The 26,750-nt window shown below is 50.5% G+C and overlaps 1 protein-coding gene across 3 annotated transcripts; it reads left to right on the forward strand.

Moving 5' to 3' along the window:
- Positions 1-1,559: 1,559 nt before the first annotated feature.
- Positions 1,560-26,451, forward strand: KCNJ5 (potassium inwardly rectifying channel subfamily J member 5). 3 transcript variants are annotated; one of them, XM_047693687.1, is made up of 4 exons: positions 1,560-1,903; positions 2,681-2,760; positions 21,020-21,958; positions 25,034-26,451. In XM_047693687.1, exons 3-4 carry the CDS (start codon positions 21,022-21,024, stop codon positions 25,354-25,356), a joined length of 1,260 nt encoding a protein of 419 aa, XP_047549643.1. In that variant the 5' UTR covers positions 1,560-1,903; positions 2,681-2,760; positions 21,020-21,021; the 3' UTR covers positions 25,357-26,451. The 3 variants fall into 3 exon arrangements, with proteins under 3 accessions (XP_047549643.1, XP_047549644.1, XP_047549642.1); XM_047693688.1 differs by lacking the exon at positions 2,681-2,760 and adding an exon at positions 18,808-19,611; XM_047693686.1 differs by lacking the exon at positions 2,681-2,760 and having other exon boundaries at positions 1,561-1,903.
- The last annotated feature ends 299 nt before the right edge of the window (positions 26,452-26,750 follow it).

The following is a 26,750-nucleotide window of genomic DNA, read 5'->3' on the forward strand; positions in this document are numbered from 1 at the left end:
GAAGAAATCCCAGGGGTTGTATATGGGAACCCAAAGCAATGGCTGCCCCAGGACAGAGCACCTGATAGGCTCAGAAAATGCATATAATGGATGTCATTCAGACCACAGAGCCACACAGTGGAGGCTTCTCCCAAGAGCTTGGAAATTAAGGAATTAAGAACTTTCTTCTCAGACTGTTAAACCATTAGATCAACATGTAACGGATGAGCAGGGAGACAAGCTAAATCTCGTAAGTGGACTTAGAGATTTCCTACTTAGTCAAGACTGATTGCAGCCACACTGAAGGACTTGACCACTCTATGGAGGAAGAGGAGGGGGACCCTTTGTGCTCTAACCCTGGGTAGTGGGCTATGTGCATCATGTGCTGTGTGGCAACAGGAGCTCCAGGGTGGCCCTCAGGAGACCAAGCTTCCTGGACGCTACTATGTTGCTGTACTCACAGGAAGGCTAGGCTGGGGCACCCTAGTCCCAGAGAAGCACTTTGTCTTCTTGTGATTTAGTAAACCCGTCTTCCTGATGTTGACAGTGTTCACTTGATAAGTATTCATCAAGCACTTGGGCTAGGTGCTGGGGACACAGCGGAGAACAAGATAGTCACAGTCACTGTCTTGGCAGAGCCTATGGTCTCACGCACATCGACCTCAAACATTGATGGGGTGGGCCTGCGGGGAGAGAGGAGACCCTCAGGGCCTAGAGCAAGGGTCCACAGAGAAGCTTGCAGGCCCTTCCCAGGCAGGTTTTTCTCTGCAGGGCGAGCCCCATCTGCAGCTGCCTTTCCAGCAACTTCCACAAACTAAGGAATAAATGCATGCAATCATCTCTCCTCCAGGCAGGGAGGGAAGTACCCAAAAGGGAAGGCAGATGCTCTACTCTACTCAGCCTAGGTAGGCACTGGGGCAGTGGCTCTGCTTCCCTGGGAGACTTCTTTGAGCGGTGGGGGGAGCATTTCCTGCTCTTCCTACCCAGCCAAGGGTCACGTGCCCCTGGAGAGAACATTTAGGGGGTGAGTGGAGAGCCCTGGGAGCTTCAGACCAGGTCTGTCTCCGACCAGACCCCAGGGACCACGAGACCCGGGGTGGGGGCAGGGCACGGGGAATCCAACAGCACAGAGTGACTGAGCAGCCCGCCCAAGGCTCTGACCCCAAATTTCTGCCTTCCAGTTTCTTCCTTCTTTCTATCTACTCCACCGCACCCACGAAACACGGGGGCGCTCACACGGACACAGGTGCACGCTCACACGCGCACACGAACGCTTGCACCCATCCCTGTCCTTGGCCTGTGCAAGGCCAGAAGCACCCCCAGTACCACCAGCCCAGGCAGGTGTAGCAGGGACGGGGCGCGAGGGGGGCGGAGAGCCTTCCGCTCCTCTCTTCGGGTCCTCTCTCCCCCGCCGGGACCCTATTCATTCAGAACCTGCGGAGTCCGGGACAGCCCGCCCCCCCTCCCCCGCCCCGCCCCGCCCCGCCCCAGCCCCTCCCGCCTCTACCCTGGGCCCTTTAAGTGGGTTATTACACATTATTACCGGGAGAGTCCTTTGTACTGGGGCCGGAGGGGAAGAGAGCCGGGAGAGAGAAGCGGGCGGAGGGGAGGAGGGGAAGAGCGAGGGAGAGCGAGGGAGAGCGAGGGAGAGCGAGGGAGAGGGAGGGAGAGTGCGAGCGTGAGCAGAGCCTCCCGCTACCGAAGGAAGGGAGTGACTGAAGGGGCTGGCTAGGGAAGGGACAGGATGCCTTAGGAGCCTCCGGCCGCAGGACCCCATGACGGGGAGGAGCTCCAGGCTGATCTGAGGCTGTGGTAATGGCTGGGGCCAGAGAGTCCCCTCCAGGGCCCTGAGCGCCCCCGCACCGCCTCTAAGGGAGCTCCAGAAGTTAACATCAGTGGGACTCAGAAGCTCTGATCTCAACAAGTAAGTTGTCTTCTTTTCCTTCTTCCTTTTCTCCCCAGCTCACTGTTTTGGAAGGCAGGGTGTGCACTCCCAGAGTGCCCCTTGCCCCTGGCGGTTAGCTTTGCCAAGCACCTGTCGATTTGGGAGCCCATGGGGACAGTGAAGGGCTTAGGGCGGGTTAATTTTATTGTTTATTTATTTATTTATTTACTTACTTATTTATCTAATTTAAGACCACTGTAGCAGGTTTAAAGTCCAACCATCCAGCCGGGAAATCCGAGCTCCCCAGAGCCCACAGGTGTCCTTGGCACTGGGAGTTCAGCCTTCAGAGGGCTAAAAACATGCTGTGCTGGTACCAAAGCTGGGGTACCCCCCTGGGGGGGATCCTGAAAGCCCCCTGCCTGCTCTGAGAGGCCAAGGCAGTAGGGAGTGGGGGCACCTTTCCTTGGGGTAGCAGCTCTGCTTTCAGATGGGGGGTGCAGAGGGCTGGGGAGGGGCAGCGAGCTCCCTCAGAGCCTCTGACCCTCAGCTTACTCTTGCTTTCTTTTAAGTCTGGCCAAATTGGAAACATGGCCTTTGCTATTTCTGCCCTCCTTGCTGCCTGGTCACTTCCTGCATGCCTCCCTATCTCTTTTTAAACATCTTTCCAACTGTTCAGAAAGGCCAGGAGTCCTGGCTGCAAAGGTAGGGACAGGGGATAGGGAAGGCCATCGTTATTTCCCTTCTCCCAAATCCCTGTGTCTCCCTGGAGAACCATCACCGCTTTCCATCAAACAGTGCTGTCTCTCCTCCTCCCAGGACTGGGGAGCAGCTTCATGGCAGTGGGACCGGGGTCTGGCCCCCCAAAGTTCCAGGGTCTGGCCTAGACATCGGGTCCGGTAAGGTGAGCCCAGCACTATTCCCAGAGCCCCTTTCCACCACCAGAAGATCAACAGGCACATGTCAGAATGTGCCAAGTGCTTTGCTCTCTCTTGATCCTTTTAATGAAACAGATTTTGCATCCTTTTCCTACAGCTGAGCAACAGCCCCTTGGTGAGGCTGTGTAACTTTTGGGAGGTACACAGTTTACAAGAGAAATTCTCACCTGGGTCTGACTCCAAAACATACCTTTTTTTTTTTCCCCCTCGGGCGCTCTGGTCCACAAAGCACTTTTCCATATGGGAGAGAAGCAGTGAAAAACAGCTAATATTTATGGAACCAAGGACTGAGCCAGACGCGGTCGTAGGAGTTCATCTGGACACCAGGCCTGTGGGGCGGAGGTCATTCACCGGCTTTACAGATGAGACCGCAGCTTTAGAGTTCCGGGCGGGAGCAGCGGCAGAGCTGTCATCCTCTAAACCCTTGTCCTCTGACTTCAAAGCCAGACTTTTTTCACTCTTAAACACTAACCCTGAAAGGTGCGCTGACCTTCCCAAACCCAAGCTGGGTGTACATCCCATCAGCTGGCTGGATGAGATCCTGGGATGTCCTAGAATCTGGTGGAAGGACCAAGCAGGGTGGATGGTGTGGGAGGGAGAGGGAGAGGCCCTTGGTTGGGCCCTGACACGAAAAGCTTGGTCGTACTGCCTGGGGTTTTAAACTATTGATCTGCTTCGAGATGGCCTCACTTTGCTTTTTGGCAATAATACAAAGAAATGGTCATTTATTGAATGCTGACTGTTGAACTTGGGCGTTCGGTGTATGTGATGGGTTTGCTGCTGCTTCCATCCACTGCTTTTCCCGCCCTTCCTCCCAGCCTCCCCCTCACCTCATCCCACCCCCTATACTACCCTGGACCCAAACAATCTGAAACTAAGTTCACAGAGGAGAGACTTACAGCCTAAGGATAGAAAAAGACAACCTTCTTTTACCTTGGAAGAAATGTGTTGGAGCGTTTATTAAGTGTTCATTACTTGTTGGGTTCCGTTTATTAATTATGAGGTTGATAATAAATTATTACAACAGCCTAAATGATCCAAACAGCACCAGGGCTGCCACCGTAAGGGGCAACGCCATGTAGGGAGCTCGTCTGCACATTCCAGGGAAAGACAATCCTCCCTAGGTCCCCCCAGCCACATTCCAGATAGCCTCTCTAGCTCGGTGACTGACAGGGGACCACTCACACAGATTTCTCCGGTCCTCTCCAAAAGCCACTGTCACCCACTGGTCCGTGTCACAGGCAGCATCCGCCTGAAGGAACTCCTCAAAGGAGCTCACCCACAGTACAGAGAGAATGAGTGAGCTCCATCCAGCAAGCTGTGCCCCTGGAGGAGAGGACAGGCGGACCCGTGAGCAGAGAGAAGGGGCTGGCCCCTCAAGCTGGCTGGGGATGTCCCAGAAACGGCTTTCTTCCCTGAGGATGAAGTCAAAGCTTACTGGGATTCCCCAGGGAGAAGTCTCTCATGGGTACCCCCGCCCTGAGTCTGCGGGCACATCGTGAGCAGAGCCAAGCTCTTCCACTGGGGGTCCAGCAGAAACGTCAGTGTGGCTCTGTCACAGATGTTCTCTCTGCCCTACTGTCCCCCGAAGGCAAGTTCCCGGCGAGGGGGGGGGGCTGTCTGTCAGTGCCTGGCTGGGGTTCTCAGCCAGCGACACTGAGACTCTCGAGCTGCTGGAATCACCTGTGCGGGAGTTAACCCCACAGCAGGGAAGGGACAACTCAAGCGCCCCCTTCCCCACTTCCCACTTGCCCTGTGAAGGACCACGCTCCCACTGCCTTCAGTGGGCCAAGCCACACATGGGTGTAGGCGACACTCACATCCTTGGAAATGATATCTACCTCTGTTTCTTGTTTTTAAATCAGTTTCACGGCCCTTTATTTGATCCCTTAGCATGTGGCAGGAGTACATAATTTTGGAAAACCTTGGAACTGTATCATTGGGGCAGGATAATGCTTTTCCACTCGGGAGCATGAGCGCCAAAGCGTACGTTTTCTGCGTAATTCTGCTCAAACATTTAGGCTGGGGTGGCCGGCGGGGGTGTTGGGGATATACCATGGAGAGAAAGGAGGAGTCCACGAGGTGGTTCAAAGGAGCCATTTTCAGATTCAACTTTTCACTGCGTCCGAGCTACAGACTGGCCACGGGGAGCTGGCAGCCTTTCCAAGAGAGGGTCCATCATGAGATGTGCTTTGTGGAGACAGTTGTCAGCCCATGGAGGAATTTTTCTGTTTTTCCTCAAGACAAGAAGCACGTGCAGTGTGGCATTTGAAAAAAAATATCTGAATGTATTTCTCTAGGAGACTTAAGGGTGGCTTTCTCTGGGATTATTTTAAAACCGATGGGACAGCAGGCCCTTCCTGAGACCCTGGCTGCCTGGCTGCTGAGGGCCGGAGTCATGGCCCCTGCCAGTGCCCCCAGCTTATCTAGTTCCTCCTACCTTGACATTCTGATAAGTGAGCTATTCTAGTCCACAGAGCCCTGGATGGCAGCAGCCCTTGCCAACAATCGTGTTAAGTTAAATGTCAGAGCCAAACCTTTAACACATGACCCTGGAGCTCCTGGCTAGTGCGTGAATGTTAAGTTCCATTATAATTCCAGCCCAAAGAGGGCTGAGGGGCAAAGGTTGGTAATCACCGGGACCAGTCTGTCAGGTGGCCACGGCACTTCCTCGTCCCTGAGGGTCAACCCATTTGGTGGCCAGGGGGGCTAGGGGCCAGAGGAGGGGAGTCAAAAGGGAAATACATGGACGGGGGAGGGGAGGAGAGATCATGACAAGCTTTCAGAATCTCCTTCCTCTCTCCTGTGAGTCAATTGGTGGAGGCCCAGGTGTGCACCCATCGCAATGTCCTCTTCTCACATTTTAGGCCCTTCACCTGAATATCACGTAGGCTCTAATGCCATCGTCCTGCCTTCTCTCTTGCTGCTCATAAAGGAAAAGGAGTGTGGGGAATTACAGCAGAGAAATGCTATTGGGGGACCCTGTGTCCTGTGCGTTTTGCTCTCAGAGTCTGTCCCTTCCAAGATGGCGGGTTTGAGAGCTTGATGTTCAAGAGTCTGGCCAGGAGGAGAGGCAGAGGAGCCACAGGGACGAAGGTATTGCCTCTGCTCCAGGAAGGCAGCTGTCCAGTGGGGATACAAGATCCTGCCGGTGCCCGGGCCCAGGAGACCCTGACAGACAAAGGTTATGCCCAGCCAGCGACCCTGGGCTATCCCAAACAGCAAGGTATGCAGGCCTCACAGCCCTAGTCAGGGTGCCCGAGTCACTTCAGAAAGTGCCCTTCCTTGGACTCAAAGTCACTCACGTATTCCTTGAAAGATGGGGATGGAGCTCCTACCACAGACCAGACCGTGTGTTCGAACCTGTGTTACAGGATTGGGTCCTGAACCTGTGTTACAGGATTGGGTCCTTTACACACCCCGCCTGCCCGACCTTGGAGCTCTCTCCAAGGACTGACTGAGGAAAGCAGATGTGCCCACGGATAAGTTATAGAATCAGAGAGAAGAGCCATTGCAGAGAGGCAGAGGGGCCCAATGGAGGCCAGGGAGAACCAGGGAAGGTTTCCCAAGGGGATTCAAAAAAGCAGCGAGGCACCAAGAGAGAAGGGAGCCCACGGAGGGAACCCCAGGAGGCCCTGAGACTGGCCTCTGCTTGCTCTGGTCCTTCCCTCCATCTGTGTGCATATCCCGATTCTTTCCCTTAAACGTTCATGAGGTAAAACATTTCCATCACAGCGAGGATCTCTCGTGTTGCCCTGTTTTTAGAGCCAAATCTACTTCCCTCCTATCTGACCTCTTCCTTAGCCCCCAGCAGCCATGATCTGTTCTTCCTTCTACAGTTTGTCAGCTCAAGAAGGTGATATAAATAGAATCATAGGTATATAACCTTTGGGTTTTTCAATCAGTATAATTCTCTGGGGATTCATCCAAGGGTGTGTGTGTGTATGTGTGTGTGTGTGTGCTATTTTGGTGTGGTTATTGAATTTGTCCAACCTTTACCCCTTGAAGGACATGCTTGTTGTATCCAGTTTGAGGCTTCTATGATTAAAGCTGTTCTAAATACGTGTATAGTGGGTTTTCCATGAACTTAAGTTTCCATTTCTTTGGGATAAGTGCCCAGAAGTGCAGTCGATGGTTCACACGGTAACTATGTTTTAGTTCTTTAAGAAACTGACACATTGCTTTACCTTCCTATCAGCAATGTAGGAGTGATTCTTTTTCACTACATCCTTGCCAATATGTGGTGTTGTCACTATCTTTCATTGTAGCCATGCTGGTACGTGTGCAATATATCTCATCCTGGTTTTGCATTTCCCTAATGGCTGATGTATTGACTCTCTCTCCACGTGCTCGTTTGCTCTCCGTATGCTGTCATTGGCTAAATGTCTTTTTATGTCTTACACTCATTTTCTAATTAGATTGTTTGTTTTACTGTTGGATCTTGAGCGTTCCATAAAGATGCGAGGTACCAATCCTTGTCATATACATGGTTTGCAAACATTGTCTCCTACTCTGGAGCTTGTCTTTCCATCTTAAGAGGGTCTTTTTCAGCAAACACTTTTAGTTTTGATGGGGTCCAATTTATAATTTTTCCCTTTTATGGATGAGGTTTTTGGTGTCAAGTCTAAGAATTCTTTGCCTGCCATAGATCTTGAAGATCTTGAAGGTTCCCTCAGGTTTCCCCCCCATAAATGTTGTATAGCTGTATCATTTACATTTAAGTGCATGACTCATTTTGAGTTAATTTTTATATAAGGCTTGAGACTTAGTCAAATTCATTTTTTGGTCTGTGGATATCGAATTGCTCTGGTGCCATTTGTTAAAAAGACGATCTTTCTCCCATTGAATCCCTTTTGCACTTTTGTCAAAGACTCCTTGGGTGTATTTGTGAAGGTCTTTTTCTGGGTTCTGCTCCATTGATCTATGTGTCTATCTCTCCTCCATTACCACATAGACTTAGCTATGTAAGTTTTAAAATTCAGTAGACTGATTTCTTCTACTTCTTTCTTTTTCAAAATTGTTTCACCTATTCTAATTCCTTTCCTTTTCCATAGAAATTTTAGAACAATCTTCTCTACATCTACAAAAAAAATCTTGTGGGATTTTGATAGGAATCGTGTTAACCCTGAATATTCTGTTTGGGGAGAATTGGCATCTTCACTGTATTGAATCTTTCAGTCTACAAACATAGTATATTTCTTCACTTGTTTAGCTACTCTTTGATTTCTTGCATCGACATTTTGTCATTAACAACAATTCTTTCTGATCTGCGATGAACTAACTGTGTGAGCTTGGACATAGCACTTAGTTTCTCAGACCTTCAGTTTACCCTCTGTGAAATGGGTATAAGAACACCTACCTTGAGAAGGCGTGGAGAAGGTTATTTAAGACAGCAAAGAAGAGGAGTCTGTAGTACGCCCAATGTAGTAATGCCCAGTGACATAATCCCTTTGATAAATCCCATTCTCTGTTCTTTCTTTTCTTCTTCCTGATACTCATTTATGACGCCCCACTGACTGTCACTTTGTCTTCTTTCCAACCTTTGTTTCTTGACCTGCTTTCACTCTCAATTCTTTGACTTTATTTTTTTCTTACTCTCACTGGCTTTTCCTGTTTATTCATTCTCCCACAAGATTTGTCTCATTCCTCTTTATTGGAGCATTTGGGACATTCTCTTTTTCTTGTCCTTAGACTTGGAGAGTGACTCTAGAGCCAGTTCGCCTGGGTTTTAATCACAAACACCAGCTTTGGGACAGTGGGTTCACCCTCCCTTGTGCCTCAGTTTCTTCATCTGTAGAATGGGGGAAAGAGTACCCATCTCATGCCTTTTCTGAAATGACTAAATGAGTTAATATAGATAAAGCATTTAGAATGCAATCTGGTGTAGGGTGAGCCCCCAATAGGTTTCAACTCCAATTACTGGCATTTTACCTGCTGTGTCCTGTTTCTCTGGTCTTTTCTCCCCATTCACTCACCTTCTATCACCATCCAGTCTTTTTCATTTGTACATAAGTACATTCATAGTCACATTAGCCTGCTTTCTCGTTGCCATCTTCTCTGTACCTCTCCGACCTGCTAGGCTCTAATCATCATTGATAAATTGGCACCAGACCAGGAAATCTGTCCCTTGGGCTGTAGGCAGGAAACAAGTGGTTTTTCACCTTGATTTAATTATTAATCTCCTTTATTATTTAATGCAGAATACATACTCACAGTGCAGGGTTACAATGAAGAGAATGTATCATAACTATGCAGCTCGCTTTCAAAGAGATAGCAGGCTTGAAAAGGAAAAGTACTGGATAGACAGATACAAATGTGGGGAAAATGGAAAATGAATTAATTTGATTTTCATGCCCTTTTACTCACGATTTTTCATACATCATCCGCAAGGGGCTGGGTGGGTGAATTGGGACTATGGCCAGTAAGCCATGGCTGAGTATTAGGAAGAACAGACATCAGGAGCCCTCGGGTGGCCCACAGCAGCCTGCCAGGGAGGGCCATGAAATATTCCATCTTACGCAAATGAGAGCCATGCAGGTTGGGAACCTCAGTCACAAGCTTTCAGACCTGCTCCATAGAGGCCCTGCTCAATCATTAGGAACCATATGAAATGTTAAGTTGCTGGAAAGGTATTCACGACATGAGTAAGACTTTCAAATCTGTATTCCATACCCTGAATTAGGCCTAATTTTGCCCTTTTAAAAATTGCTGGATATATTTGGACTCCCTTAAATATATTCAAATAAATCTTTTAAGTACCATCAGAATGATCTTTTTGTTTCTGTATTTTCTCCAAAGAACTGAACTCCACCAGCAAATGCCAGATCTGTTGGCTCCTGTTTTCAGACAAGAACTCCGTCTTCCAAAAAAAAAAAAAAAAAGCTCTTGAGTGAAACACGATTTAATCCTTCTCTCTTTGCTTTTTATCTTTATTGTGAAGTGTCAGTATTTTTGTTTCTTTCATGACAAAGCAAGCTTGGGATTAGTCTGCAGTCCTTCTGATAGAGCATGTGTTTCTCTGCAGATACCATAAAATAATGTGTGAGGTTTTATTACTTCCTTAGAATTGTGGTGCCAAACCCTCCACGGACACAGTTTGAGTGAGCAGCTAGTTACCTTTCTTGTCTGGGCTGCCCAAGGCTTTGAAGGCCCCAGACTCATCTTCTGGGGCCCCTGCTGACATTGACTGGCCCCCTTCACGGCAGAGCCAGAAAAGTCAAGGTCACCCATTTGGCCCATTGTTGCATTTGTCGGTGTTTATACTACATAAATCTTCACATTCAGTATTATTCCATCTACCGTGTCATCACCTTGGCAGTGAGTAAAGCAACATTTGTGTGTCCTGGGTAAGCCACAGCTCTCCCACTAGAAAGTGGGATTCATATTATAGGATTCTCATGAGCCCATCCAATTCTGAAAGAGCCCGAACAGAGATGCCAATTTCCATTACTCTTCCATCACAATTCCACATAATAATAACACTGCTTTGTTTCATACCTCCTAGCCTGGAACAAGGCAGGTTAGGGAACCAAGTACCTCATGCCACTATTTTCCTGAAACAATGGGAACTATTTCCTTCACATTAGGATTCCCTTGGATATTTCCATTTCTTACATCGGAAGGAGACCCAGGGTCGGGACTGCAGCAGCAATGTGTAATTCAGGGCAAGCTAAGTGGGCAGGAAGGTCAGGATTATACTTCAGAACTAAGATCACACTGTCTGGTGCCCTGGACTTGGATGGATGTCAGGTGGAACAGCGGAAGAGCACGAGCTCTGCGGGTCAGCACCAGGCAGCACAAAGCGGGATGGGCTGTTCCGGGGTCACGTGACTTTCGCTCCCCCACCCCCACTCCACACCGCCCCACCCCGCCTTCCCTGACTCTCCACCTCCTTACCTGTGGTTGATCTTACTCTATGGTGTTGTTGAAATGATGGAGTTAACATAAACAATGCGCCTCTTCCGGTCGTACGCACACACAGATTTCTCTTCCCGGGCTACTCGGCAAAGAAAAACAAGAAGTCAGCATAACCAGCTACAGCCAACAAACTGAACTCATGTTTAGAACAATACCAGAATGAGTAAAGGGCATCAGGAAAGCTGCACGGGTGGGCTAGATGTTCCCGAAAGGGCTTGCTCCTGGTAGGGTGTCTCTGACTCAAACCTGGGGACAGCTGAGGGACTCTGGGGAACAGAGTCCTCCACCCTGACTTGGCTCTAAATACCATTCCCACTCGTGTGGAGGGGCCAGATTCAAGGGCGCCCCTCAGAGGGACCAAGGCCGCCCTGGGGTGGACGCTAGGATGCCTGAGCTGGGGAGATGCGTGCAACTGCGAGCGCTGCCCAGGAAGGGGCATTGTGAGCTGGGCCATGTAGGGGTCCCTCAGCAGCCTCCTCGTCCACCTGACACAGCAGCTCCCTTGCAGTGGCCTTCGCAGCTAAGCCCTCAGGGACATGGTGTGCCAGGACAGCGCGGTGATGAAGTGTCCTATCTGACAAAGTCCATTCTTCCAACAACCCTGTCCCTGGCTCCACGTTCCAATGAAAGCCCTTCACCCTGCTCCTGGCGCTCGCCACCCCCTCCCCACCCGCCCCGCTGTCACATAGCCATGGGAGATCCTTGCATTCCAGACAGAGGGGTGCTAAATTTCACTTTGGCTGTGGCCAATCTCTCCAGGGTCCCCTTCATTGGGCATTCAGCTTGGAGCCGAGCTACGAGTATGCATTCCCCAAGCCCTTGTGGGCCCCTGAGACTGAGGAACATGTTGGGCATAAGACCAGCACCCATGGTCTGACCCTACTCGTGTCAGAGCCTCACAGTCCTGTTATCCCAAGATTTCCTAATCCCTGGGGGTCAGCAGTCATTACATCTGAGCCAGAAATGAGCTTGGGAGGTAACTGGACCCATGCTCCTGGTCTTATAGCCCTCCTCTGGGGAGAGAGCTCCTTCTACCTTTTTTGATGCATTTAAAGTAAGAAATTTCTCCCTGCTGAGAACCGCTTCCACCATGATGGAAAGGGAGGCCTGTGATGCTTGTCTAGGATTCTACCGGTGACAGCATGCTTGCAAAGTGTACAGCTGGAGAGGACAAGATTGCTAGCAGAAGACGCACTGTAGGAAAGCAGGGGGGTCATGACAGCTGTCTGCCCAATGGAGGCAACTGCAGAGAACAAGGCTGTGGGTGAGGAGACAGGGCTTGTTAGGACCATGGGAACCAGACTGGTGGGCACCGGGGGAGAAGCCCACATACCCCTCTCTTTGCTACAGTATGAGTAATGGGGTGGCCTTCCAACATCCTTTGTGCTTGGGCTGACAGGTTGTGTTCATGGAAGACCGATTAGCGTGGAGAATTTTTTGGTGCTACCACAGCTCTTCACACCATGCTCAGCATAACTCCAAGTCCAGTCCAACTTGTCCATGTGAGGAAAAAGCCTATCTCCGACCCAGGAGCCCTGAAGTATACATTGGCAGCCGACAGACTGACTCGGACTCACAGACATATTTTCTTTGATAAACTCACTGGTTCAAAAATGGTCGAATTAATGGTCAGTGTTGAAAAAAATTTTCAGGTTTAAAAGTCTTTCCTTCTAGCTTTTCTGGAAAAAGAGATAGGAAGGTCTTACCACAGCAGCTCCACATTCTTGCGTGGCAGCCCTGAGCTCTGGCCGGACAGTAGCAGCCTCGGTCAGGAGAGCATGTGTGCTTGGCTCACCTCACCTCTGTCCCCATCACTCCCTGTTGTGTTCCCAAAAGCCAGAGTAAGTTCTGATTATAATTATGTGTTCATATAATTGCTTTACCCAGAGTAAAGAGAATTATATCTCTCAAAATCTTTTTCTCTATCACAAATCTGAAAATGGAGGTCTAAGAAGAGCTTATATTGGAATTAAAAAACAGGTAAAGGAGAATTGCTCTTAGCAGAATCCGTGGCTGCTGGGTACTTGTCTCTTCCTTGTAAGGGGCCATATTGTCCAAACACAAACATTTTTATTTTTCTTTTTTTTTTCTTCCCTTTTTAAAAAGATTTAAACTCAATTAACATATAGTGTATTATTAGTTCATGAGTCTTTTTTTTAAAAAAGATTTTATTTATTTATTTGGCAGACAGAGATCACAAGTAGGCAGAGAGGCAGGCAGAGAGAGAGAGCAGGAAGCAGGAAGCCCGCCGAGCAGAGAGCCCAATGTGGGGCTTGATCCCAGGACCTTGGGATCATGACCTGAGCTGAAGGCAGAGGCTTTAACCCACTGAGCCACCCAGGTGCCCTCAGTTCATGAGTCTTATATCATACCCAGAGCTCATTACATCATATGCCTCCTTATGTCCGTCACCCAGTTGCCACATCTATCCAGCCCCATGCAGCAACCCTCAGTTTGTTTTCTATAATTAAGGTTTTTCTCTTATGGTTTTTCTCCCTCTCTGATTTCGTCTTCTTTTATTTTTCCCTCCCTTCCCCTATGCTCCTCTGTTTTGTTTCTTAAATTCCACATATGAGTAAGATAAATCACTGATTGACTTATTTCGCTTAGCATAATACCCGCCAGTTCCATCCACATCATTGCAAATTGCAAGATTTCTTTTTTATGGCTGTGTAATATTCCATTGTATATACACACCACATCTTCTTTATCCATTCATCAACATAGACATTTCTGGGAGCAGAAGAGGCATTCGGGGATTATACCTGAACAGGTCTTAGCCAGGACATATGGACATTTTCTCTCCTTGGAGTAATTCAGTGCCTCTGAGGGGCAAATGTTGCCATTATTAGAAAAATCAAGGATCTGCTATAAGCCACAGCAGGAAGCACTCTGAAGGCAAGTACTCTGGAAGGTACAGCCCCTTCAGGAGGAAAAGGGAAAGGGCTTCAGGCAGCCTGGGCACGTCAGGCAACATGGCAGCAAATCATGAACTGAATCATGGCACCGACCAGGTGTGTGTCCCTCTGACAGTCTCCTGGGTCAGGCATTTCAGGGCCTGACCCCCACTAAGGCTCAGTTCCTCTGACAGCCTCAGGGACCAATAACCTCAGAGGCAGACTTATTTGAGCCTTCAGTGGGACAATGCATAAATATCACCTAGCACAGAGATGGCACATAACAGGTGTTTGGTACATGAGCGTCTCACGGCAAGAGGGTCCCCTCACCGCACTTACCACGTACCTTCTCTACCAAGTCTTTCCTGACCCTTCCTCACCCGCACTGGTGAAGCCAAAGTAAGAACTCAGTCTTGGTCTTTCCGTCACTCTCTACTGCACTGACCATTCACCTGTGTGTCCCCACCTGACCGGGACTCCCCCACAGCAGAAAATACAGCCATGGTACCCAGTATCAGTTGTTATTAGAATCCCCTGGGCCGGGGTCTCCTGGTGTGGGGCGTAGGCGTCAGCATGGGGTCCAGCTCCTGGCTGATTGCAATGTGCACCCACAGTGGAGAAGCCTTGCTACTCAGAGGACCAGCAGCCTTGACACGGCTGGGAGCTCTTTGATAAAATGCAGACTCCGAGCGCTCCCGACCAACCTAATCAGAATCTGAATTTTCACAAGATCTCTGTGACTGGAAAGCACAAGAGAGCTGGCGAAGTGCTGCTCTACCTCCTCCTGCCCCCAGGGCCCAGCAGAGTAGAACTTGCAGTGACTGGGGGAGTGGGCAGGGGCGGAGGGGGGATCATGGCAGGTGTTCACTGATTGGAGGAAGGAAAGAGGGAGGGAAAGAGGGAAGGAATCTGTGTGTTGCGGTTTTCAATGGGCTTGCACACCTAATATACCATGTGCTATCATCCAGAGAGTTTCTGAACTTGGGTTCAAAAAATAAAACCACCAAACATCCAGGAATTAAAGACTAAGTTCCCATCCAAGTTGATAAGAACAAATAGTAGTTGCAAAATGACTGGGCTTTAAAAGAAAATAGCCGATGGCTTTTTAAAGATTTATTACTCTTGAGCTCTTCAGCCATTAGACCTCAAAATGCACTAAGGTTGTTTTGGGGGGTTTTTTTGGGGGGGTGTTTTTGTTTGTCTTGTTTTTTAAAGGATGATAATTTCAAAAACCAGGAAACTAGGACTGACCCCCTGGACAGAGCCAGCCCATTAGTGTGGTTTGGACATAGGTTCTGGGGGGCTGGGGCCATCGGACGACCCTTCCTTGGCAAACCAGGGCTCGGACATGAGCTTCTGGGCCAGGAGCCTATGGGGTCTTGCTCTCCCCTGGCCCCTCCAGGCCTCTCCAGCTGCTGGTTCCACCATCAGAAAGGGCATCTGAGACAGCAGGCAGGAAACTATAAGGCAGAGGTCAGAATTGCAGTTTCCAACATTTTGTCCCCAGGCGGGCTGCTGAGAAAAGGGGGAATGCTGGGGTTCCCCACCGGTTGTGCTGGACTCCCTGGGAAACCCCAACCCCACGCCCCAGGCACCCCTACCCCCATTCTAGGGACTCACAGATCCCTGCTGCACCGGGGCTCCCCTGTCATGGTCACCTCCCCTCCTCCTCTTCATTGGGCTCCTGCCTCCGGGCTCAGGGAAGCGGCTCATCCTGACCCAGGAGGAGAGGAGCAGAGGATCCGGCCTCACCAGAATCTTAGCACCGGAACAGCCTCTGCCTCTGCGTAGAAGGACCACAGGTGAGACAGTTCTTAGAAAGTTCTTTAGGCACAGATGGGAACTCCTCTCCCGGCAGCAGTTCTGTCCATTGCAACCACTGCGGGTTCTAAAGAGCGTCCCCGCAGCCCCTGCATGACTGTGGGCAAGTTATCTAAGCTCTCCCCCAGTTTCCCTCTTCGTGGAATAAGACGGTGCCTCCCCGTGGAGTAAATGAGGCCGTGGAAGCAGGATGCTGACCCACAGTAGGAGCCCCTGAACTGCTTGAATCTCCCCGCCCCACCCCCACAACTCCAGCCCTGGGTGGAAAGTGAACACTGGCTTCGGCCAGCACTGCGCATGCGTCTTCCTTCAGTCTTCGTGGCACCCTCCTTGGTTGGCACCGTCATGATCCCCATTTTGCAGGGAAAATAACTGGGGCTTAGAGGAATAACTTCTCCGGAATTCCCTCAGCTCAAGGTGAAATCGGAAGATGGGCGCTCATGCCAGAGTCAGCTTTCCTCTTTATTACCTGGTTCCCCCCTTCTATTCTGTTAGACTTTTATTTGTGCCTTGGCAAAGGACCACAGACTAAATGGCGCAGAACAAAACCCAGTTTTCGGCTCAGGATTCTGAAGTAAGAAGCTGAGGCATGAGATGACTGTGTTCTCTGCTCAGGGTCTAACAAAGCTAAAATCCGGGTGTCAGCAAGCTGCACACTCCTAGGGTTGTGGCAGAATTTAGATCTTGGAGATCAGAGGAGGAAGTCCCTGTTTCCTGGCTGGCTGTTAAGGTGGGGGGTGCTGCAGTCAGCTCCTAGAGGTCCCCAAGTTCCTTGCCACGTGTCCCTCTCCATCTCCAGAGCTAGCGAAGAGCCTCTCCCTCTCATTTCAGTCCTCTCATAATGCCAATCTCCTGCTTCAGGGAAAACCCAGTCCCCTTCAGGGCTTATCTGATTAGGTCTGGCTCACCCCAGACAGTCTCCCTTTCTTCAAGCCAGCTGTGCCATGCTGTAGGCGCATCATGGGAGTGGTATCCTATCCCCAGTTCCGGGGGCAGGAATCATGGGAGCATCTTTGAGTTCTGCCATCCTGTGTGTGCCTTTCCTGGCACGTATTTCCTTGATAATACCTTTGGTACTTCCTACTCATCTTGAAGGTCCTTGAGGGCGCTGGGGAGACCACCTTAGAGTGTGTTCGTAGTTTAACAACCAGTACAGCCATATAGATTCCTATAGAACAGCATACAAGTATCTAGTCTGAGATAGGAGTATATTCTCCTCCATTACCCTTATCCCATACCCCAGCCTTATCCCATATCCCAGCCTCATCCCATATCCCAAAACTCTGGGAAGCAGACATCGACCCAGAAATATAAGACAGAAAGGAAGAAATCATTAAGGATGTTTGCCATCCTCGTTTTTGCAGTAAGGAAATTGTGTCTGAAACAGGAGTCCCAGGGGTGCCTGGGTGGTTCTGTCAGTGAAGCGTCCAACTCTTGATTTCAGCTCAGATCATGATCTCAGGGGAGTGGGATCCAACCCCACATCTGGCTTCATTCTGGGCACTGAGCATGAAACCTGCTTCAGATTCTTTTTCCCTTTCCCTCTGCCCCTCCTCTCCCACACCCTTGCAGAGTCCCTTTCTCTCTCTCTCTCTCTCTTTCAAAAAAAAAAAAAAAGACTCCCAGCCCAGTGCTCCCTTCAAGAAACCCTGCTGAACTTCCAAATGCAGTTTCTATCAAGATGCTGTGTCCACAGGCTCCTACTTTCTAGAAAAATCACCCCCATGACACAGGGCTTTCTTTACTGTGTGTGTGGCGGGGTGTTTGGGAAGTTCTGATACAGAGGTCCACTGAAAAGTTTGTCAGAGTCACCCATGCATCACCTAAAATACAACCTCCTTTGATTTTGCCTCTTTTGATTCTTTCTCCGTTTGTGTTTCTACATCAAAGAGTTTAAACCACTTTGCTGGACTTCAGGCTCCGTCTTCCCAAGAGTTTTAATCATTCCGGGGCCCAGCTTCCTATTAACAGATGCAGGAGATGGTCTGGACGATCCGCCTCAACCAGGCTTGATGAGCTTTAATGGGATTTGCCGCCATTGGTGCCTTTCCCGGGTCCAGCAGGGAGCACCTCTCACACTGGCTTGCCTCCTCCAGCCCAAAGCCCTTCCCCCTGCTTCTCTCTCCATAGGTGGTTCTGCTCAGAGTCCTGGGCTCAAAGGGGAGCGGTGCTAGACTATAAGCTACACGAAGTCTGGGTCTGCATTCCTCTTATTTCCCGCTTAATCTCCAGCTCTTATCACAGAAGCTGGACGATCGCAGTCCCTCAACTAATGCTGAATGGGCACGTAAATGAATAGAACAGATCTGGAAAATCGGATTCAAAAGTTCATCTTCATTGCCCTTGAAAATTCTTTTTATATCACGGGCCCACAGCACCAGAGGCCAATATTTCTAGAGGGGGCATTTCATTTACTCTTAGGAAGAAATCTGGGGCAGAAAGGGTCTATACCTGTCAGCTTGCCGACCCTGCAAGTGGCCCACTGGTGTTTTAGGTACTTGACTTAGATGCTCTGGGTCTCGTTCTTCATCCTCAAAATAGGGATTAATGGGATATTGCACTAAATTCCACTTCAAGGAGAGTTTATGAGTATATATTCACATTTATACTTATATCTATGTTTGCATTCATATAGTCTTTCCCTAGATCCTCATAATGGCCCCCAGAGCTGGAATGGCAGAAAATATTATCTGGGGTTTACAATAGAGTAAATTGAGGCAAAGAAAATGAACAGTGTTTTTGCTTGGGTCACAGAACACGATCCTCAGAAGCTGAGCTAGAACCCATACCTCAGCCTGGGCTGAGCAAGGAAACACTTGCGCCAAGGATTCTAGCACACTTGGAGGATGGATGCCAATTTCAAATCCTAAGTGAAACCTTTCCCTGTCTGCCGGACACAAAAAAAACTCTCAGATCTTGACAGAGGTGTCCTAGAAAACCTTTCTCTGTTTCCAGTACAGTGCAAGGCTTTCTCCTACGAGAACCTATGAAAGTATTTTTAAAAATAAAGAAGGAAACAGTGCAGAAAATCGGCAGGAAAGCTATTTTTCTGGAAGAGCTGAGCGCAGGAGAATGTGCTTTGCCAGTTGCCCTAACCAGTGACTCATTCTGGCCAGCACTGTGCCCGCCCTGCCCAACACCTGTGGCTCAGGGAGTCTACGGACAGCCCTCGCATCAGACCCCTAGTTGGATCCCAATAGCCGGGGTCCCAAAGATCCCCCAGGGCATTGGAAGTAGCAGCATTTCTCACCCTTTTTGGGCATCCCTGAGTTCTCAGTAAACAGTGTCGGACCCAGGGGCAGAGCAAAACCATGTTTATGATTCTGCAAAGCAGCACCAAGCCTCCTGCTCCTTGTTTCATTTATCTTTGTAGCTGCCATGTGAGGGAGCGGGGAGCAGGTGGCCCCATGCAGAATGGGAAATTCTGAGACGTCTGAGACAAACAGCCCTTCAGATGACCCTTCAATACGATATTTTAAAGGTTACCTTGAAATTTCCACAACCACCAAGGCAGCAAAGAGAAAGGTCTGCGGGGAACATCTGACTTTCCACGATGGGTGAAATCTTCCTCTTGGCTCATAGAACATTCACCCAGGTGGTTCTATCAGGTTCCCTATTTCCCGGGAGTGGGGCTGCCTGTGAAATCAAGACAAGTCTGCTTGTAAAGATGAAGAGCTGAGGAAGAGCATCCCCTGAGGTGAATTCCTCCCGGATCAGAAGCTCATAGGACTTTCTGGAGTGAGCACCTCTTCAGTCTAAGCAGGAGCCACAGAACTTGGATGTCTGCAAGCCATCGTGTGGTGGGGACCGTGAGACCCCAGGCTGGAGCAGATAAACCTAGATTCAAACCTTAACTCGGCCACATAACTACTTGAGCTTCGTCTTTGCCTGAAGATTGGAGGGAGCGTGGCAGTTCTGCTCTAATACCTTTGTTGTGAGCTCATATAAATGAGCTAATGCATATACATTTCTTAGCACAGTGCCTGCTTGTTAACGCTCAGAAATGCAAGCTGTGGAGCTTATTAGCTTATTAGCTGTGGAGATTCTCATGGTCTTTCCTGGCTGCATCAGAGTCTTAAAGTATTTTCAATGGGAGTGCACGGAATATCAGAAAAACAGCAGACTGTTCCAGGTGTGTGGGTGTTTCTTTAAAGGGTGGCATAGACTCCAAAACATGGTACAGCCTTTTTTAAAAGTTATTTTTTATTCAGATATTTTGTTGAGATAACAGACATGAGACGTTCTAGTAGTTTAAGGTGTATAACATAATGACTCTGATATACGTATATTTTGCAAAATGATCACCACAATTAATTTAGTTAACATCGGCACTGCATATAATTACAATTTTCTTCTTGTGATGAAGACTTCGAAGGCCTACTCTTGGCATTTTTCAGATAGACAGCACGGTACTGTTAACTCTAACTACCACGCCGTACATCACATCCCCAGGACCTAGTTTACAACCAGAAGTTTGTACCTGGAGACCACCTTCTCCACCTTTCTTGCCTGGTATACCCTCTCCCTAGCAACCACCGATCTGTTCTCTGAGTTTGGCTTTCATTTGTTTGCGTTTGATTCCACATAGAAGTTTACGGCCCTTTTGAAAACCTTCGGAGTGTTAATATCTTGTCCATTTCAGTTTTTTAGAGGACAGGGAATTACTGTGTCAAGATTTTTAATGGGGTCTACACAGGGATCTGTCATATTAGTAAGGGCTCAGACAGCCACAGACTCCCCCCTCAGACAGAAGGAGTGACCACTCGGCGAATCAGACACTCACTGCCTTTTCCTTTCTGTCTGCTGCTAAGAACTGAGACATAAAGGAAGGAGACAGGGAGATATAAAGAGAAAAAAGCATAGGCTCTGGGCCCTGTGAGCAAGAATCCAGCTATCCGCTCTGCCAGGTGAGTGTCTGATGGCCCAGGTTATGGCTTAACCACTTACCTCTTTCGGACTCTCATTTATTTTCTTATTTATTCATTCATTTATTCAACAAGTGCTTTTTGAGTACACAGTATGTTCCGCGGTGCCCACTGGGTATTTGGAATAATGTATGAGGGAACAAAACAGACACCACTGTGCCCCATGGAGCCTACATTCTGACAGAGGGGGAGACTCCTAGAAATAAAGATGATGCATAAGCCCTCAGTGTTTACCTACTGGAGATCAAGCTCCAGCTCCAGCCGGGTGCTGTGATAACAAGTGACAGTCTGTGTGTATTACATGGACTAGAGCAGGCAATTAACAAATTGCTGTGGTTATCATCTTTTTGAATTGCTCCCAGATTTCTTAAATCCTTTCAACGCCATGTGTATTTTGCACCTGCATACTTATTCATTCAACAAACTACTATTGAGCTGCTATTATATGCTAGAATCTGTAGTAAGCACCAGGGAAACAAGCAAATAATATATTTTTAAAAAATGGTGCCTGCCCTTGAAGACTCTGCAGTTGGGCCCACTGTGCACTAGATGAGGGCCTTGGAGAGCACAGAGGCAGGTGTGGTCTTGAAGTCTTGTGTTTCAGTGAATCCATACAGTCCCCTTCACTGATGATGTCTTTTTTAACTCAACACATCCCAGCTATGGCTGGAGATTCTAGGAATGCTATGAACCAGGACATGGAGATTGGAGCCACTCCCAGGGACCCGAAGAAGATTCCCAAACAGGCCCGTGATTACATCCCCATCGCCACCGACCGCACTCGCCTGCTAGCGGAAGGCAAGAAGCCCCGCCAGCGCTACATGGAAAAGAGTGGCAAGTGCAACGTTCACCATGGCAATGTCCAAGAAACCTACCGATACTTGAGCGACCTCTTCACCACCCTGGTGGACCTCAAATGGCGCTTCAACCTGCTGGTCTTCACCATGGTCTACACCGTCACTTGGCTGTTCTTCGGTTTCATTTGGTGGCTGATTGCTTACATCCGGGGTGATCTGGACCATGTTGGTGACCAAGAGTGGATTCCTTGTGTTGAAAACCTCAGTGGCTTTGTGTCTGCCTTCCTGTTCTCCATTGAGACTGAAACCACCATTGGGTATGGCTTTCGGGTAATCACAGAGAAGTGTCCAGAGGGAATCATACTTCTCTTGGTCCAGGCCATCCTCGGCTCTATCGTCAATGCCTTCATGGTGGGGTGCATGTTTGTCAAGATCAGTCAGCCAAAGAAGAGAGCAGAGACCCTCATGTTCTCCAACAATGCGGTCATCTCCATGCGGGACGAGAAGCTCTGTCTCATGTTCCGGGTAGGGGACCTTCGCAACTCCCACATTGTGGAGGCCTCAATCCGCGCCAAGCTCATCAAGTCCCGGCAGACCAAAGAAGGGGAGTTCATCCCACTGAACCAGACGGACATCAACGTGGGCTTCGACACTGGGGATGACCGTCTCTTCCTGGTGTCTCCACTCATCATCTCCCATGAGATCAATGAGAAGAGCCCTTTCTGGGAGATGTCTCGGGCCCAGCTGGATCAAGAGGAATTTGAAGTTGTGGTCATTCTAGAAGGGATGGTGGAGGCAACAGGTAAGACACTTTATCCTCCTTGGCCACAGAACCCTCCCACATGCTGGGAGCTTAGGGCACTAGGACTGGAAGATGCAAGTTGGTGCCTAAGAATCCTGGGATTCTCAGCCAGCCCAATCTCTAACTGTGATCTGAGGGGTATCATTACTCAGTTAACATAGAGTAATAACAAGAGTTAATGTCTACTGAACCCTCTAGCTCCTGTTCTAAATTTAAACATAGAGAGTCACACTTAATGCCTTTCCACTCCCAGTGAGATGACGTTCCTTAGGTTACAGATAAAGAAACAGAGGCACAGACCAGCAAGTTATAGGTCTACTTTTGTCCAAGAGCAAGTCGTAGAGCTAGGATGCCAGTGAAGGAAGGGGGCCCCAACCTGGCCCTTGCTTTCAACAGGCTACTCTGTCACACCCCATCCTGGGGCATGTGTCCACCCAAAAAGAGGTCCATGATCAGATAACTTTGAGAAAAACAGTGAACCAGGGTGCACAGGCTTCCTCACAGTAGGACTTGGTGGTGTCCAGATCGTCTGGCTGCCTCCACCCCGGAGAAGGCTGTCCCTGGGTTTCCCTGTGGAAGGCTGGCTGAGTGGACAGGGAACAAGCCAAAACCAGGACACCGGCATTCACACGTGCCCAAGCCAATGCCTCTATGTAGCCAGCCCCACACCTCCCTGCTCAGATGCCAACTCTCATGGGCGGTTGGTAGCCCGGAATTTCCACCATTTCTCAAGGCCAAGGTCTCCGTGTGGGACCCCAGGAAGTTCGAGGCCCCACTCCAGCAGAACCCTGCACCCTGCTTCTTATTCCTTTTCTTCCTCTTGCCCTCTTTCCTGGTCACCCAGTAGACTGAGCACTTGTAGACCTCGCTCAGGCTTGGAGTGATACATATTTTTCTGGTTCCTGCAACAACACCGTTGTTGGACCCCACCAATCCCGTTTAACAGACACAAACGCTGCATCATCCAACTTCGTGGAGACAGTGTTGGAGTCATGTCTTTCACTTACGAATCTAGAGTGTTCTCTACCACACCACACTACCCCCTGAAATTTCAGGGCCCAATCACAGAAATGACCAAACAAGCCTTCCTCACTTTTTGGGATGGTAGTTGCTGTGTGGGAAACTCAGATGGGGCCTCCACAAACCTTCTCATTCGGCCGGAGCCTGTGGGACATGGCTGAGGGTACGAACAGGCTCCGGGGATTGCCACGGATGGGGGCTGCTTGGCCATCTGCTGGGAGCTGGAGCCCGGCCAGGCAGCATATGGCGGCAGCTGAGGGAGCCCCTGGGGCCAAGGACAGTCAGGAGGCAGGAAGCCTGTGGCAGAGCTGGGGACTCGCAGGTCATGCTGCCCTTGGTGCTGGGCTTGGGATCAGAACACCGGCTGAGTGTCTGGGGGAAGAGCACCACTCTGAGGCCGCAAAGGAAGGGTCAGGGCAGAGATGTGGTAACAAACAGGAGAATTGTGCCTTACACACCCTCCATGACTTCACTGCCACCTACCGTAGAGGGATCAGGTGGTGACCCAGCAGAACTGGGCCCTTCCCTAAGTATCCTTCAAGGTCAATGACCCCCAGGTCACCTACCCTGTCTCAATGACCTTCTCTCCTCCCATGAGTGCAGGGGGGCGCCCTGGGATAAGGAAAGGAGAGCCCCCACCACATCTGTTATGTCCCTGTCTTCTGTGGCTTGGTGGCGATGTTACAGAGCTGAGCATGCGCTATTGATTCAGGCCGAGTTTGGGCGAACGCAGTTCTCCCACAACCTGCTGGTGTATGTCTGGGCAAGTTGCTTAACTCTCAGCAAATGAGCATAATACATCTCCTGGGGTCGCTGGGGGAGTTAGAGGATTCGATGGAGAATCATATGTAAAGCACGGTGCCTGGAACCCCCAGGGGCTTCTTTCCTTCCCAAATGCATGCGAAGATGATTGCCAGGGACACAGGTGGGGTCTCTTGCTGTGGGGGGCCCACTGCCCCATCCCAAGGGGTGAGCAGAACAGGAAGTCCTCCAGGACATATGGCCCATGTGGGTCCCATCCTGGTGTCTTTCCTGAGGCCCCCAAGCCTGCAGATACCCCGTCTGGGTCTAGGCTGGTCAGTGCCCTGCTTGGGCTCCCTACGTCCCTGCTGGGCAGTGAAGAGGGAGCACTGCATGGGAAGGCCCAGCCCAGGCCACATCCTGGGAGCAGGGGCAGGCTGCAAGCCCACGGTGTGGGGGGCACCTTGCGGGTACCCAGCACCAGAGCACAAATGGGTGGGAAGCAGCCTTGCCCTTGGGTCTGGTGTGCACGCTGCCATAGATTGCCCACCCTGGAAAGTGGGAGCCGGCCTCTCCTTCATTCCCGAGAGCACATGCCAGTGCCTTCCTTGGCCAGAAGATTCTATATCAGCAAGCTGCTTTCCTGTGACCCCAAGCACAGAGGCTTCCTCATCCATAAACAAAGCTGCTCTCCTCCCTGGAGAGAAAGCAACACCTAAAAATAACATAGGCCAGCAAGGGCTGGGGGGACAGGGAACGGAGGCATTGGAGCATGCTGAAATCAAGGAGCCAAGGTGTGTGTGTGTGTGTGTGTGTGTGTGTGTGTGTGTGTGTGTGAGGGAGAGAGAGAGAGAGAGCACGAGCGAGAGAGAGAGCGTCTTCTGCCCACATGCGTCTAACCAAAACAATCCCTAGGTGTCCTACAAGACTGTTGGCTTCTCTACATTCGCTCCATCTGAATTTATCTTTGTTCAAACCCTTTTTCTGCCTCTTCTGTGTCTCAATCTTCTAGCCCTTAATGCTGTTCTCAAGAAACATGTCCCTGGCTCTAGCTATTCCAGAATTATCCACTCCGGTCTCTAGGAAGCTACCCCAGAATCTTGCATGTTGGTTTCTAATTTTCTGCCTCTAACACACTCCAGAGCTCCTCCAGGGCGAGGACTAGCTTACCCAGCTTTCGCCCTCCGCAGAGCTTAGCCCAAGTAGAGGTACAACAAAGGCTGGCTGGCTGGATGGTGGATGGATGGATGGACGGACAGACGATGGACAGCTGGTGGTGGCCACTCATAATCTGCATGCCCTCTGTCCCCACAGGCATGACTTGCCAAGCACGGAGCTCCTACATGGATACCGAGGTGCTCTGGGGCCACCGATTCACGCCGGTCCTCACGCTGGAAAAGGGTTTCTATGAGGTGGACTATAACACCTTCCACGACACGTATGAGACCAACACGCCCAGCTGCTGTGCCAAGGAGCTGGCGGAGATGAAGCGGGAAGGCCGGCTCCTCCAGTACCTCCCAAGTCCGCCCCTGCTGGGGGGCTGTGCTGAAACAGAGCTGGATACAGAGGCTGAGCAGGAGGGAGAGGACGAGCCTGAGGGTCTGAGTGGGCCCCGGGAGAACAGGGGCTCTGTGTGAGGATGGTACTTGCCCCAGGACCTCCCCTCCCTGGCTTCTGAGCACAGCCCCTGCTGCAGAGCCGGTGGAGGAGGGGGTGAAGGAGCTGAGTTTGGGCTGGGGGGTGGGGGCTCCAGGAGCCATCCAGGCTCTGTGGGGAGGAACAGTATATCCTGTCCTGGAATGTCCCAGCTCATGCCTCCCTGAACAGGTGGCCCCTGGCCTGGACCCCTGAGGCTGTGCTGCCTCTTCCCTCCCAGCTTCCATCAGCGTGGCTCAGGGCCAGGCCGGGATGGGGTTCCTCCCAGTGAGAGTTACAGGGCGGCCTCTGTCTCCACACACACTTCCCTCTGCCCACCAGCTGGGATCCCCTCCCTCCTTGGGTCTCACAGACTGACCTGCAGCTCTCCTTCCAGGGCTGATGCCTAGAGAGGGCAGTCCCCCTCTACCCCTCACTCCCACCACCCCGAGGCTTACTGTGGGCTCCGGGGGGAGAAATTCTGCCTGCCCAGAAATGCCACCCCCTGGTCCCAGGATGAGCTCACAGACCTCACGGTCAAGGTCCACGCGAGTCAGGCAGGCAATGCCTCTCAGCTCCCATACCCGCGTCCCCTTCCTGAGAGCCACGGAGGACAAGGCCCAGAAGGAATGATCTGTTCTCACCCATGAAGCTTGTGCATCTCCTATGCTGTGTCCCTCGTGTCACGTGTAGCCTACCAGATAACCGATCTCCTTTGAGTGACCCTCAGATGGTGGCTTGGGCCACAGCACACCTCCGAGCACATGTGGCATTGTCGTTGGCTGCATCCTGGCCATTCCTGACCACACAGTGGCCCACTGCTCCCACCTGTCGGACAGCCCAGAAGCCCATTCCTTTCTGGTACTTTCGGCCCCAGAATCTCAAGGTAGCCCTCTTCCACCGCCTCTGCCGGGAGTGTGGTCCAGGGACAAAGCTGGGGTTCCAAAGGCAAGATGAGCCAGTCAGAACTGAAACCAGGAGCAGGGAGGAGAACAGAGGGGTGAGGAATTAAATGTTTGAAATAAGCATCTGCACCAATCACTGCAGAGACATTCTGACTTCAGGCTCCATGCCCCTGTCTGGGAAGAGGCACAGCGAGGGGAGCCTGGGGTGACCTGGCCTCCAGGCCCAGCTGAAAAGCCCCTGGCCTCCTGCCCCCGGCTGGGCCAGGAGAGCCCGGGTGAGGTCTCAGGAGGAGGAAGGGAAGGGAACAGGTGAGGGCAATCCGTGGGAGAATTGGGAAGCCCGGGACCCTCAAGAGAGAAAAGAGAAAAGAGCAGAGGAGGGCCTTGAGAAGGACAACTTATAGATGGCTTTTCTTTTCCAGTCTGGAGGCCCAGGAAGAGGACAGACGGACAGGCAGAGTCATGCCAGTGAGGCGTGTCTGGTATGTGTT

Source organism: Lutra lutra, chromosome 10 (genome assembly GCF_902655055.1).
Source record: "Lutra lutra chromosome 10, mLutLut1.2, whole genome shotgun sequence".
In the NCBI taxonomy this organism is placed as follows: Eukaryota; Metazoa; Chordata; class Mammalia; order Carnivora; family Mustelidae; genus Lutra; species Lutra lutra.

Coding starts and splice junctions, on each gene's coding strand:
- KCNJ5 (XM_047693687.1), top strand. CDS start 21,022: ATGGCTGGAGATTCTAGGAATGCTATGAACCAGGACATGGAGATTGGA. Junction 21,959..25,033: donor AGGGATGGTGGAGGCAACAG/GTAAGACACTTT, acceptor CTGTCCCCACAG/GCATGACTTGCCAAGCACGG.